The sequence below is a fragment of the Bos mutus genome, chromosome 22 (assembly GCF_027580195.1).
Source record: "Bos mutus isolate GX-2022 chromosome 22, NWIPB_WYAK_1.1, whole genome shotgun sequence".
NCBI lineage: Eukaryota > Metazoa > Chordata > Mammalia > Artiodactyla > Bovidae > Bos > Bos mutus.
Genome location: NC_091638.1, coordinates 17198667 through 17213535, shown reverse-complemented (window position 1 = coordinate 17213535; position 14869 = coordinate 17198667). Strand labels below are relative to the sequence as shown.

The 14869-nt window shown below is 52.9% G+C and overlaps 1 protein-coding gene across 6 annotated transcripts in view; it reads left to right on the top strand.

Moving 5' to 3' along the window:
• The window catches only part of MTMR14 (myotubularin related protein 14), a 44581-nt gene extending 29775 nt beyond the window's left edge, over positions 1-14806 (top strand). For 2 of the 6 annotated variants that reach the window (XM_070360216.1, XM_070360215.1), the window contains 7 exons: positions 201-237; positions 2615-2685; positions 3620-3678; positions 3848-3986; positions 4714-4893; positions 11329-11484; positions 14215-14806. In XM_070360216.1, coding sequence (XP_070216317.1) covers positions 201-237; positions 2615-2685; positions 3620-3678; positions 3848-3986; positions 4714-4893; positions 11329-11484; positions 14215-14398 — 826 coding nt within the window. In that variant the 3' untranslated portion in view covers positions 14399-14806. The other 4 variants (XM_070360219.1, XM_070360217.1, XM_070360218.1 and 1 more) reach the window with 3 other exon arrangements.
• The last annotated feature ends 63 nt before the right edge of the window (positions 14807-14869 follow it).

Genomic DNA, 14869 nt, shown 5'->3' with positions numbered 1-14869 from the left:
GGGGCAGTGCCTCAGAACCAAGTGTGTGCGTGGGTGTGGGGGCTCCTGTGACAGGGTTGAAGGTGAAGACAGTCCCACCCCCTTGGGAAGACAGGAGGCGCTGGTCAGGCCCCCCGAGGCTGTGGGGCCGGTGCCATGGGCTCTCCCCGTTCTCCTGCCTGCGCACTACTGGCTTTGACTTCCTTGCCTTCTTGTTTCAGGCACATGTTGGTAGATCGACTCAGCAAGGGAGAGGAGGTGGGTACTGCTCACAGTCGGCGAGCACGTGTCAGGGCTCCGCAAGCTCTGGCTCCTGTACTCCCAAGAGGGACAGGATGACGGTCGGTTTGGCATCCACACTTTGGGGCAGTTCTTTGCCTGGTGTGTGCTGGGGCTGGGCAGCGGGGCAGGAAGAAATCCAGCCCAGCAGCCCCCGCACTGCACCTTAGTCCCCTGCTCTCTCAGGAAGGACACTTACCTGTGACCTTCCTGTGTCAGTCCTCCTCCCCTCTTTCTCTGCCATCCTTTTTATGGCTGACCTTGTTTTCTGCACTCAGCTTTGGAAGCAATTCACAAGTCGTTCCTGTGCCCCTCACCCTTACAGCTGAAACCCAGAAGCTCTTCCCTGTCCTCTGTCCTCATCACACCCACTTGGCGACTTCAAGCCCTAGGGCCGTCCGTGCAGGCAGAGGCCTGCCTGCCCCTCACCACCAGCCCAGGCCAAGTCAGGGGCCCTGGGGCCCCTTCCTGTCTGGGCACTGTCCCTCCTTCCTCCTCTCTGCCCTGTCCATACAGCATCCTTTTTGTAGCCTTCGCCTTGTTACTCTTTTTTCAGCCTGTTTTCCCTACACGCAGACTTAGAGTCAGACTTAAGTGTGAACCCTAGTCATGCCACTTATACCTGGGTGATCTTGGAAAGTGTGATTAACCTTGAGTCTCCTGGTGTCCATCCTGCTGCCTCACAAGGAGAACGAGTCCAGATGCCCAGCGTGGGAGTTGCACGCAGTGCTGTCTCTTTCTCCACACCCCCACCCCCCATTTTCCTGAAGCATCCTCCTCCCTTCCTGAGGCTGCCTCTTTCTGGGATCTTATCTTATGCCTTCTTCTTTTGTTCCTCCCTCTCAGCTGCTCCTCTCCCCTTGCAAATCTCTTCTGAGCACTTATCGCATCTGCCAGAACTGCAGAGCTTATAAGCCTGTTCCTCAGAGGCCTCCGTGAACTCTGTCAGAGGCGGTGACTTTGGCACGGAAAGCTGCACACACAGTCCCTTTGCAGCCTCTCGTTTTGAGACTTGCCAGGTGCTGATGCCCCAGGACCTACTGCCCGCCCACTGCCATGCTGTCCCCCACCCCCCGAGGCAGGCCAGGTTTCACCTCAGAGACTGGGCGGGAGATGCAGCTGAGCCCAGTGGGTTCTGGATTCAAACCCTGGCCATGTCTCAGTATAAACAAGAGGGTCTCCTCAGCCAGGAGGGCGGGCAGAAGGTGGGCTTTTCTCTTAGCCCCCCCTTCTCTCCCTCCCACTTCACACACTCAAGATACCGATACTTTAAAAACATGCAAAAGGCTAGGACCTGTTAAACAGCATTCTGTACCCTTCCTTTGCTTTTGAGATTCTCCGAGCACATTAGCATATTAAAATCTGAAAAGTCTGTAATGAAGACATCTGTTTCATTTTATCTAACAGGGAATTCCCTGGCAGTCCAGTGGTTAGAACTCTGTGTTCAGAACTCCATGCCTTCATTGCTGAGGGCCCAGGTTCAATCCTTGGTCAGGGAACTAAAATCCCACAAGCCAAAAAAAAAAGGAATTTTGTAACCAAGTTTTCAAACTGAACTGACCTTGGCGCTCTCCCTCCTCTTTTTGAGGAGATCTTACCAGGCTCTGGGATACTCTGTAGGTGTTTCTCCCAAGTGAGGGGTGGATGGACCACACCTTTCAGAATCACTGCAGAGACAGAGCATCGTGTGCACTTCGCAGAGGCCCGATGGACATGGGTGCTGGCTGGAAGGAAAGAGCGTTTGCCCACAGAGACGAGGATGTGGCTGTGGGGCCAGAATTCAGGGCCTCCCCTTGCCTTGGCCTGTCTCAGACTTCATACTGACCCTGATCTCTGAGCAGTGCAGTCTGTGGGCCTGAACCACACTGTTTCTGGGTATTTCCCGTACGAAATCTGATTCCTTACCCTTCTGTGGTGTTCCTGCTGTGTCTTGCCTCCAGATCCTCTCTCTCCCAGCTGTCCTTCCCTGTGACCCTCTCTCCATGGTGTTCTCAGGAAAGATTGAGAGGAAGAAGTGGCTGTTATCTTCATCCTTTTCAGTAGCTTGAGAACACATGTGTGGAACTTGAAGATGGTTTGAAACATCCCTGGCTTACCCTCGTGCGTTCTCAGGAAGGAAACATAGTCCTTTCCTTCCTTGCCCAGCCCCGCATGCCTGCCTGAACTGCTACGCCCTCTCTGGCACCCGTTCTGCTTCCACACCAGAATATCTGACAGGGTCCCCAGAGCGGGGCTGCTGTCTGGCAGAGGTGACCAGGGTCACTGGCTGCCCTCTCCTGGGAGTCTAGCCACTTAGATCCTTCTCCCTGGGGAAGACTATCTTCTCATATGTGCTGCTTTTTGGTCTGTTTCTTAGATTTTTTTCTTCTGCTTCAATTTTTTGAAGCATATCATCTCTGAAGAGTTCTCTGCTCTGAAGACACAGAGGTAAGGAGAGACCTGCTCTTGCTGGAAGGCAGGTGCACTGGGAGGGGCCGTGCTAGGGCAGGTGGTCTCGCTTGCTGTCTTCTCCCCACCCTGCCTCCCTGCATGTTGGGCAGGCTGGCCTTCCGTCCCTGCCTTCCCTCTGAGGGCAGATAGGGGTAATTGGAGAGGGCCAGAGGGTGAAATGGCACCCCACTCCAGTACTCTTGCCTGGAAAATCCCATGGACAGAGGAGCCTGGTAGGCTGCAGTCCATGCTAAGGGTCAGACACGACTGAGCGACTTCACTTTCACTTTTCACTTTCATGCATTGGAGAAGGAAATGGCAACCCACTCCAGTGTTCTTGCCTGAAGAATCCCAGGGACGGGAAAGCCTGGTGGGCTGCGGTCTATGGGGTCGCACAGAGTCCGACATGACTGAAGCGACTTAGCAGCAGCAGAGGGTGAAGAGGCTCATCTTGTGACTAGGGGTGCAGGGCACATTGCTAGAGGGAAGGGATGGGGAGACCCCCAAACTGCCCTTGCCACCACCTCCAAGGCCAAAGTTCTCCTCCCTGAGTTGCTACAGAGGTATGTCTGTGCAGCCCCCCACCACAGAGCAGCCTGCTCCCAGTTTGGCACACATAGGGGTCTTGGCCGAGTGATGCTTTAGGGCTCCTGTGAGGATTGGTGTCTGTGCCGTGTTCCCTCACCTTCCAAATCCAGGCCCCTAATGTGTTGAGCCAGACTTGACCTCTGAGGGACCATGCTGACGGGCAGAAAGCAGGCTTTGCTGGCCTCCCTGAAGTGGGCCTTGGCCTTTTGCAACAGGCTAGGTAGGACCTGTCTCCATGAGTTTCCACTGAGTTGGAGCTTCTTTTCCAGGTGGGCAGCATAGTGGGAGACAAAGGATACCCCCAGTCCAATCTGGAGCTCACTGTTCTGGCTTCTGTTTATAGGAGGAAGAGTTTGCCAGCTCGGGATGCAGGCTTCACTGTGGAAGATATCTGCATGCTGAGTGAGTCATGGGCCCCTGCAGACTTCCTCTGTGCATCTTTCTGAGTATGGACCACATAGAGATTGTTTGTTCTAGAAACTTCTCTCTCCATTTGTATGGTGTAGAAGAGGTGGGGAATCGCTCATAGGAGAAGATAATATGCTGACTGATGGTCCTGGCCTCTTTTCAGGGCGGAAGGACCGTGGCAGCACCACCAGCCTTGGCAGTGACTTCTCTCTAGTCATGGAGAGCTCCCCAGGAGCCGCCGGGAGCTTCACCTATGAGACCGTGGAGCTGGTCCCTGCAGGAGCACAGACTCAGGCAGCTTGGTGAGGGCCAGGCTGGAACTGAGCTTGCTAACAGCTGGGAGCCAGGGCTCCAGCTCCAGGGAGCCCCAGGAACAAAGGGGCCCCAACAGTAGGCTTAAGAGCTCAGCTACCTGCCCTGCTGTCTCTACTGGGCCTCAGAGGCCAGCCATCTGGTTGGGGAGGGATGCTGCCATGCTGGCCCAAGAGCATCAAGGGCCAGTGCTCCCTGTGGGACAAAGGAAGAAGCTGCAGGGCTGGGCAGACAGGGTGGGGTGAGGGGAGGGTATTAAAGGGACTTCATGGGGCACTCCCTTGTATTGATTGCCAGGGAGGTGGGGCCAAGCTTAGAAAAAGAAAAAAGTACTGAGTACGAAATGATGGTTGCGGATTGGGAGCTTGTTTGAGGGTCAGCTCCTTTGAGAATCAGATGACTTTTCTCCCTGGACAAAGGGCTCGAGATTTTGTACAACACTTGGAGGGAGGGGCAGTCCTTAAAACTGTTAGTTCAGAATCTGTTGCCCAGCATGTGCACTGAGGCCAGTAGGTCAGTGTGTTTGAACGCAATAGTCCCTCTGTGAAGACCCAGCTCTCGCTGCCTATAGCCAAGCCCAGGGGAGTGGTGAGTGTGCCCACTCCCATGTGGCATTTTTCTGGTGGAAGTAAAAACTGGACCCAGAGACTCAGCTCAGGTGAGCAGAGGGGGGGCCTGAGGTGGCCCTTCACCAGCAGCCCTGTCTTCCCACCACAGGAGGAAGAGCCACTCCTCCTCTCCACAGAGCATGCTCTGGAACCGGCCACAGCCCTCCGAGGACCGCCTGCCTCCCCACCAGGGACTGGTAGAAGCCAAGTCCTCCAGCTCCTCGTCCTCGAACCATTCTGACAACTTTTTCAGGATGGGTAGCAGTCCCCTGGAGGTCCCCAAGCCCAGGTGAGGAGCTCCAAAGTCCTTCCCTCTTGATAAGACTGGAGCTTGGGATTCCAGGGCATGCGGCCTGGTAGGTGGTATATCCAGGAGACCAGAGGGGATCAACAGACTTGCAGGCTCACCCACTGTTTGGAGGTACAGAGTGAAAGCAGGTTCACAGAGCAGTCTGAGAGCCCTCCTTCCTGGAACGCTGGCCGATGTGGACTCGAGAAGGTGGAGCAGTTGTGATGTGATGGGCAGGGAGTCGGGGCTGCCACCACCTGCTGCCTTTGCCAGGTCTCAGCCCCTGAGAATGCCACATTCTGATTAAAGAGATGGAGCTGGATCCTCTGGAGTTGCTTCTGGTTCTCCCATTCCTTGTCTGAATTGGTGGGGCATGGAAGAGAAAGGCCAGTAGGGAGTCAGGCTAGATGTGTGTGGCTGGGGTAAACCTCACAAGACTGTACACCCGGCAGGAGAGCAACTCAGCTAGGACGGACAGGTGGGCCTGGAATGTGCTGCAGAAATCATGTTTCTCTGGTGAGATTAAAGCTGAGCACTGGGCAGGTTTAGGATTGAGGGATGGCCTGGCATTTGGGGAAAGGATTTCCTCACTGACCTCATACCTTCCAAGTCATACAGCCAGGGAAGAAATCCTGTGATTTATTTTTGTTTTCTAAAGCCTTGAGAATGTCTAGTCCTTCTGGAAAGAACAAAGCAGTGTGTGACTGAAGAGGTCCTTAACAAATGCCAGGGAGAAAAGACCTTTAGCAGAAAGATCATAAGTGTTGAAGTCCACTCCAGATTCAAGCCCAGGTCCGTCAGATTTTCCAGAATTTCAGGTCTCCTTGTAGCAGACATGTTACCAAAGAGGAAAACTGAGCCCAAAGGTGGCAAACTTATTATATAAGGAAAGACCTGAAACTTTGGAAAATCTTCCTTCGCCATCCTCTGGTTTTCCCTTTCTGGGCAAAGACAGGCAATGGAGGAAAGTGGGGAAGAGCGCCCTCCCCTCGCAGGCTGAGCGGGTCAGCTCTAGGCGAGTAGGAGCTGCACTGTCCAGAGGGGTCACTTGAAGGTGAGCCCTTCAATTCCGAGCACTGCCATGTCTGCCAGTGCTATAGCTGAGTCTGGTAAGCAAAGGCCACAACCCCTCTGTCCCCACGGGTTGGTGGAGGCAGCTGAGCAGAGGTGGCACCCAGCAGATAAGCCCCCTAGCTGTGCTCGCGCACATCCTTGGTGCCGCCCCATGTCCATGTCAGCTTTCCTCAGGGCTGCTGTGGGGCTGCCGTGGCACCGCGTGACCCTCACTCTTGCGGGCTGGAGCTCCTGTTCACCATCCCTCCTTTTCTGCCTGTGCAACATTGCTGGACAACTGGGAAGGAAACCAGAAGATTCCCCTAGTCTCCTGGGTCCTCCTGGTCTTAAGTGTCCAATTGTTAGGGCTCCCTACTGAGGCAGCACCCCACCACTCACCTTAGCTCTTAATCATTTTCTTCTTCCTGACATTCATTCCAATTTTGTGATCATTTCCCTCTGTCTCCCCGGTGGTTTTCCACCTGCACTGGGCTCAAATGCTATGGCTGGTCCAGGATGGTCAGAAGGCTGAGGAGGATTGGGAGTGTCCTTCTGAACTTGGGACTGTGTGAGCTGGGGCCTGGTGGAGGAGGCTGGAATCACTGAACCAAAATGGGGCACAAGGCCTTGGAGAGGCATGGGGTGGACTGCTGTGTGGTTTCTGATGGCTCTGCTGGGCTGTTCTGGCAGTACTTGCTTGTAGCCAGGCTGGACTGGCTACAGGCTGGCTAGGAGACAGGGTTCCAGATTGGATGCTTGTTTGCCAGGGGTTTTGAAAGACGAGATTCTGATTTAGAGCATTCTAATTATAATTATGTATCTCCATTAACATTAAAATTAATTTAGTCCTTCTTATCTTAAAGTGCCTGAGGGATTCTGTCATTAGCTTTCCTGCTACTCTTAGGAAACAATAACCAATCAGCTTTTTAATGCAGCAGGAGGAACTGTGTGGAAAGCTATGTGTGACAGCCAGAATTCCCCTAATAATATGAATTCTCTGGGTTTCATATGCTGCAGAGTCCTAAATTCTACGAGTGTATCTCTTTTTTTTTTTAATTTTTAATTGGAGGATAATTACAGTGTTGTGTTGGTTTCTCCCATACTACCATGTGTGAATCAGCCATAAGTGTACACTGGGCTGAGCTCTCTGTGTGATACAGCAGCTTGCCACTAGCTACCTATTTTACATATGGTAATGTCTGTGTTTCAGTGTTACTCTCTCAGTTCATCCCACCCTCTCCTCCCCACCCACCCCCCACCATGTCCATATTAGCATATCTCGTTTAAGGTAGGACTGCTGGCAAAGAAAGCAATGGCACCCCACTCCAGGACTGTCGCCTGGAAAATCCCACGGATGGAGGAGCCTGGTGGGCTGCAGTCCATGGGGTCGCTAAGAGTCGGGCGCGACTGAGCAAGTTCACTTTCACTTTTCACTTTCATGCATTGGAGAAGGCAATGGCAACCCACTCCAGTGTTCTTGCCTGGAGAATCCCAGGGACAGGGGAGCCTGGTGGGCTGCTGTCTATGGGGTCGCACAGAGTCGGACGTGACTGAAGCAACTTAGCAGCAGCAGCATCTGGCAAAAAAACTGGGGGAGCTTTGTCCAAAGTTAAGAAATAGGTGTCGGGTTAGAAAGAACGTTCTGTGGGGTGCTGATTCTTAAAGTTCCAACCCCATACCCCTGGCAAGACTGGTGGCCCTTTTGTGTCCTTAGTTGTCACTACAGTAGCTTCTGAGTTGTGTTTCTGGACCACTGTTAAATCTCTCATCATCTGCAGGGCTGGGCTGGGAAGAGGCAGGACGCCTCCCTGAGGCCTGGTCAGTAAGGTGCCCCTCTCCGTATGGTCTTGGTCTCTGCTCCAGGGTCAGACATCTTGGGGGCTGGGGATTTCTAACATTGTACATGCCTGGAGTGGGAGGATGCTATCGCTGAGCCCAGCTGGAGGCCAAGCTGCCTGAAGAACAGATGAACTTGTCTGAGGGACATCCAGCAGCCTGGTTGAATAGCTGAGTGACAACATAGGCACCAACTCTGCTGCCCAGATAGCTGCTCCTCCCCCACCTTTCCCCACCTACTGACTACTTGTTGTTACAAGCCATGTGCTGTGTTCCGGGCTGTGTTTAATGAGGCAGGAAAACCAGGTTGCTTTCTATGACACATAGGGTTCCTGTCCCATGTTTGATGGGTTCTCACTTGGGGCTACGGAGAAGGCAATGGCACCCCACTCCAGTACTCTTGCCTGGCAAATCCCATGGACGGAGGAGCCTGGTGGGCTGCAGTCCATGGGGTCGCTAAGAGTCGGGCGCGACTGATCGACTTCACTTTCACTTTTCACTTTCATGCATTGGAGAAGGAAATGGCAACCCACTCCAGTATTCTTGCCTGGAGAATCCCGGGGACGGGGGAGCCTGGTGGGCTGCCATCTGTCACACAGAGTCGGACACGACTGAAGCGACTTAGCAGCAGCAGCACTTGGGGCTACAGGTCCAGACCAGGGATGAGTGATGAGGAGCGTTAAGGCATTACCAGCTTGAGACTGAGATGGATAAGAGAAAACTTGGAGCCTCAAAAAACTTTTCCTTGGGCTGCTGCATGAATGCAGAGGTCCCTGGTTCACACACACAGACACACAGAGCAATGTTTGAAGTCCAGGCTGGGGGAAACTTGATGATCTTTCAAATCTGATAAATCTTGTCCTAGCTGTCACTGAGGTCGAACACTTCCCTTCTGAGCTCATTTTTTCATCCCATCATTAAAGTAGGAACAGTGATCTTTGTCTTCATAAGTTTGGGTTTAAGTGAGGTGACCTTGGAAGCACTGTCAGCTCGACCATTTTCCAGTTTAAGGATGGCTTGGCCCAATGTCCCCTCCAGTCCTGTAGGTAGATGGGTGGAGGTGGATGCTGTATGTGTACTTGAGTTCAGGTGTAGGGAAGAAGGGCATGGGGCTTATTAAAGCTGCTTGCGTTACCTGTGCACTGGGGCTAACTTGAAGGTTTTCCCTCCTTTCACTTGGCAGGTGCAGTTTCTTCTTCTGGTGACTGTTTCCTGTCATCTTTAGGGTGTCCCCTCTCGCCAGCTAATTTAAATTGGCACTTACCAGCACCTCTGTGCTTTGTACAGCTCCTTGCTCTCAAACCCAGGAACTCAGTGGTTATGTTACTTTGCAACCCTTTCTTTGACAAAAGCCTCAGATAGAAAGGTTCATTTGGAGCCTGTGTACTCAACTCTTGAAAAAGATGCAGAAGATGGTTGGCTGCTTGCTGAGATTACTTTGTGACCCCTGGGATCAAGCGTCCTGTTGCTATTTATGCTGTCTGCTTCATGCCACAGCTGTCCCCTGACTGCTTCAAGCATGGCTCTTGCCTGGTGCTGCTGCCTGCTGGACAGGGCAAGTACAGGGAACGCAGCCTAGAAGACCAGGAGCCCTTGCTGGGAACCTGTCTGTAACCACATTCTACCTGGCTGTCTTTTTCCCATTGGAAATGTGAGTCTCTGATAGCCCTGGGGAGTGGGGTTAGGAACATGGAAACCCCCATGTTCCCTGTTCTAGAAGTCCCTCATCCTCCCCAGCCGCCTCTACTTCACATTACTTTCATTCCCTCAACACTTTGCTGTTTAACGATTGTTTTCCCAAAAACTGGAAAAGAATGTCCATCTTAAACTTGGAGCAATAGATGAGGTTTATGGAGCCAGACTGACCTCAAGAGGGGTTGCACCAACATGAGACCCCAGCATGACCCAGAGAAGACACAGGACCGGCCCCACACTGGCCTGCAGCTTGCTCTTACGTGTAGTCAGCTGTTTGATTTATAAACAGTTAAGGATCACCAAAGATAGAGCATCTGGCCACCGAGCATCTCTGCCTGGGAAGAAGGGAGCCTGCTCTGTCATCGCCAGGGCTTCCGCCAGGCGGCCCATCCTGTCCTCATCCACGCCCTGTTGTCACACACCTTCGGGGTAGGCCAGGAGCAAGGAATATGGCAAGTCGCTGTGTTGCAGGAGATTCCATCATGGCAGCGTTAATGTGGACAGCCATCTGTTTTCCCTGGTCTCAAGGTGATTCTGTTGTATGGCAAATCTGTAATCAAGCTTGGCTCTAAAAAATAAAAATCTCTTCTTGCACTCACTAACTGTGGTGGATCCTTGGGCAAGCGTCTTCCCTTGCCCGGGCTGCCATTTCCCTGCCTCTAAGATAGAGACGGTTTAGGATCAGCAGAGATGTAGCGCTGGCCAGAGCTGCACTCAGTTTGGCCACTGCTTGTGGATAAAGCTGGCCTGGGGACCCAAGGGGACTGTCACCTCAGTCTAGGAGCCCTTGACACTAGCCAGCTGGTGGGCCAAGGTCAGTTCATTTGTCAGTTCCCCACCCCCTATACCACGATTCATGCTTCTGCTCTGTTTCTGGGTCCCTCAGGAACACCTGCTGCTGTTCTTGAATTAAAGGATAAAGGGTCAGGCATCAAAGATGATACACCTCTGGGGACAGGGACCTGGTGTTGCTGATGGAAGGGCCTTGTTTGATGTTTTCCCGGCTCCTCCCCTCCTCCCCCACCCCCACTGGCTGGGCCACTGTCCAGAGACAGCAGAGAAGGCTTGGCTGTGAGTGGGGAGCTGGTGGCAGTGGTACATTCCCAGTGCAGCTTTGCTTTCCCCACACCATGCAAACCTCTATTTGAAAAAGGTCTGATGAAGCTGTCAAGTTGGCTGCCGGATTCATCCCTCCCCTCTGGGCATACAGTGAGTTTGCTGGGTTGATGCTTGTGAATACAAACTTTGGCTCCTGGAAGGCATTGCAGAGGAAGAGGGTGGGGCTCAGGGCACCCGTCACCCTCCTTTTCAATCTAGGTCACCACATCCACCATCCCCAGGAGACTCGTTCTCTCATCTCTTTGATAGGACCTCAGTGACCCTGGGCTCTGCATTGCCCATCCTGCCAGTCTTCATGCCAGGAGAGTAAGGTGATCTTGGCTCCTGGAGCCTTCAGTCTTGCTCCCCTCCTTGTGGTGCTGTTGAGATTTTACTAGTTTTGTCAGGCAGAGCAGGCACGCCCTGATCCCCGGCTTTGGTTGCTTGCTCACCTTTGTCACCATGCTTTGCTCTTGTTCTTTTGCTCCTGTAAATCTTTGCATGAAGTATTGTCCTCACAGCTAATTCTCTCTTATGGTCTTGACTCTTTTTTCTTGGTCATAAGCTGTGCAGCAGTTTTTGCACTTTGGGAGAAAGTGCAAAAGTTGACTCTACAGATGCTCTTCCAGTAGGCCCCTGTGGCCAGGTCCCAGGGCCACCATAGCCCTACCCCGACCCCGACTCTTCCAGGACCTCCCCTGTCAGGCATATGACTGACTACATCATCTCCCCTCTCTCTCCTCTTTGCCCCAGATCAGTGGACCATCCCCTGCCCGGATCCTCTCTCTCCACAGACTTTGGCAGCTGGCAGATGGTAACAGGCTGTGGCAGTATTCAGGAACGGGCTGTCCTGCACACAGACTCCTCTCTCCCTTTCAGCTTCCCGGATGAGCTCCCTAACAATTGTCTGTAAGTGTCTTGCTTGAGAAGACAGGATGCCCCTTCCCCTGCCTGTGTGAGAAGCTGGCAAGCAGTCAAGTGCTGGCCAGGAATGAGGTAGCAGCTGGCCTAAGGGAGCTGGCCTGGGCTCCCTGCCCCTCCTGAATGTCTCCGCTAAGTATACCTCACTGGTCCTGCACCCTGAGGTGTGAAGGGGGCTGATGGGCTGCTCAGGAAGGGTGCTGGAATGTGTTCACTCTCCCCGGCCTCTGAAACCCATCCATGGATGTCTTGGGGCACATCCTTAGGGAAAGCTGGCTGGACTCTAACTATAGAGGATGCTATTTCGGTCCAAGGCTTTGCCTGACATGAGAATCCTTTGAAAGCGGAACAGTGGGGTAGTGAAGGTAGGTGTATGGTGGAGACAGAGCCAGAATGGAGCTGGGTTAGCCCAAGGGCTGTGCTCCCAAGCGGAACCCAGGGTTCCTTGCTGTTCCCTGCCCCCTTTTGTCATCTGCTTTTGCCTTTGGTCAGGAAAGAAAATTGGACGGGAATACTAAAGCCCACGCCTATAAACTCCTCTCCCTCCAAGGCTCCAGTACTGGGCCTCCAACTCAAGCAGTGCATCTACTTGAGCAGCTGCCTCTCAGGCTGCCCTGCCCCCTGCCTGCTCTGCTGTTTCACGGATGTCAGATGGCAGGGAGCCTCCGCTGGCCTGGGGAGCAGGATCTGACTGTGGCTGCCTGACAGCCTTCAACTCCCTGCCCACTACTGCCCCCGACATGGGCTGAATGAACTTCAGGTGCTGGGTGGTCGTCACCACCTTCAGGATCAGCTCATACCCTCCAGTACTGACAGGTTGGAGGCAGGTTGCCTTTGGGAGCTGAGACGGATTCTGCCTAGGGCAGGCAGGGGCCAGACCTTGGGATTCCCGGATGGTCCTCACAAGCCCTGGCCCTGCAGCTCAGGAGTAGCCCAAGGACTTCAAAGGCCTCTAGGGCTTGGCACAGCTTTCTCTATAGCCACTCCCTTAAGCCAGAAATAAGATCTCTTAGAAAAATTAAAGACATAGTTTTCTTCGTGTTTCCGTAGGCTCTTGCTATTGAAGCCAAAGAGCCTAGGAGCTGGAGGAAGCTGACATCTCTGCCCCTGCATAATAGCACCCTCACTTACCTGGCATTATCCACTGAAATGGGCAGCTTCAGCCCTGGATCCTGTAATTAATGCCTTAGGTAGTTCTCTGTGCCCCTAGCCATTCCTCAGGTTCTGGGTGGTTCCCAGAGGAGGGCTAGGTTCTCCATGATCCCATGGCCTCTGAGATTGCAGGGTGGGCATGGGCTCAGGGTTGATAACGGGAGATCACATAGTATGTGGGTTCGGTGCTTTGGCTTTGGTGTCTGAGAGAAATCGAATCCAAATCCCAGCTGTTAGGTTTACAAGTTCTGTCTTGGGGTTGAACCCTTGACTGCTATGAGCCTACTAGCTCCTGTCTTGAGAGGGAATGACACTGTAGTAGCTCTGCCCACCTTGTGTCCTCAAGCGGATCACATATCCTCTCTGGGCTCCAGGTATCTTGTTTCTAAAAGAGGTTGTGATCTTTCCCCTTTCTGCATCCCAAAATAGGGGCAGTGAGAATGCACACATACGGACCTTCAGATAGTCCCTGTGAATATGAACTACTAATCTGAATTTCTCCTGGTTATATGCTCTAAGGGAAAGCTAAAGAGGCACACATGGTCTCCAGCCTATGTGAAAACTAATTAGGAAGTAAAGAAGATCTAGGGCCACGAATCTCCCCCACATGTAAAGAGAGACTTGGGAGTTGTTCATGGTATTGCAGGAGTCCAGGATCAGCCTCATTTCTTTGTGCTGCCGCTACAGTTATTTGACTTTTCTTCGCCCTAGAACCTGCTGCTACTTCTGCTATTGCTGGTATTTCTCTCTCTGTCGCACACGCACACATACACAGCCCCCACTCCCACCAGTCTGCTTTTCCTGGGTCTGCTGTCTCCATACTTAAGCCCTGGACTGTCATTTATCCTCACACTTCCATGGGCTCCCCAGGCCCCAGGTACAAGTCATTTGGGCTTGGGAATTGGGGATATTGCTGCCGCTTCTGACAGATTCACAGGAGGAATTACCCAGGCATTGGTCTCTTAGGGGAAATTTTGGAGGGAGTTGGTGTTCAGGGCTGGTCTTGGTGCTTAGGTGGATAGGAACATGAGGGCTCATCTCATGTAGGTCTGTGACTTTTTCCCTAATTGCATCCCTCCTGCCCCTAGACTTTATAACTTTGAGTCCAGAGGTTGTGTGTGGTTGGTACCTCAGCCCTTTTCTATGAATGACCCTTCAGGTTATCAGATAACCTCATGTGAAATTCACACTTTTTGTTACCCTTCTTGACTTGTGATAAGTGCCTGTAGAGGCCAAGAAAGGAAAAGCAGATAGAATCAGAACGGAAATCCTGCTGGAAAAGCCAGCCCCTTCCTAGACGTTTCCGTGGGGACTGCAGTGACTAAAGGTGAGGGCTCTGGCCTCTCCAGGTAGGAACAGCAGCCTGAGGGAGAGTTTAAGATGGGAACAGGACTGACCATTTCACGGGTGGTTCAGGGGCCTGAACCACAAGGCAGCATGGCCAGGGGCAGGTGCTGGCCTTGTACTGCCGAATGCAGAAGGACAGGCAGTGGGGTGTAAGGATGAGGATGATGGATCCTGCCCCTGGATAATGCATTAATTCTCTCTTTCCCTCCCTCCCCACAGACTTACAGCCCTGAGTGAACGGGAGACCCGGCTACAGGAGGTGCGCTCAGCCTTCTTGGCTGCGTATAGCAGCACAGTGGGGCTCCGCGCAGCAGCCCCCAGTCCCTCTGGTGCCATCGGTGGCCTGCTGGAGCAGTTTGTCCGTGGTGTTGGACTCCGGGGCACCAGCAGCAGCACCCTATGAAGCAGCCAGCTCACAACAGCTTCCTGATCCTCTCTCACCTGAGCAGAATCAAAGCCATGCCCAGCTAAGGGGTGCTTCAAGGTTGGGGGGAAACTTCCCTTCACCATCACGCACATGGCAGCCCCGAAGCTGAGCAGGACCGAGGACGGGGTTCTCCCACCCCCAGCTTCCTGACTGGTGTCTGCCGACCCACTTGTCACTGCCTCCCACCCACCTTAGTCTTTGCCAGGATTCCTGTCAACTCTCAGAACTGTGTAGCGTTTCCCTGGGGCCTTGGGGGAGGCTGAGATTTCACAAAAGACCTCCACTTTCCATTCTTGTCTCCTGGGGAGGAGGGGTCACCTGCACTGAAAATGAGGCAGTTTAACACAGATCACAAAATGAAATCAAAGTCTTTTTGAACAGCTATTTTCTTGCATCATCATTTGGTTGCTGTCTTTGTGGAGTTAATTAGAAGGTTCTCACTTTCCT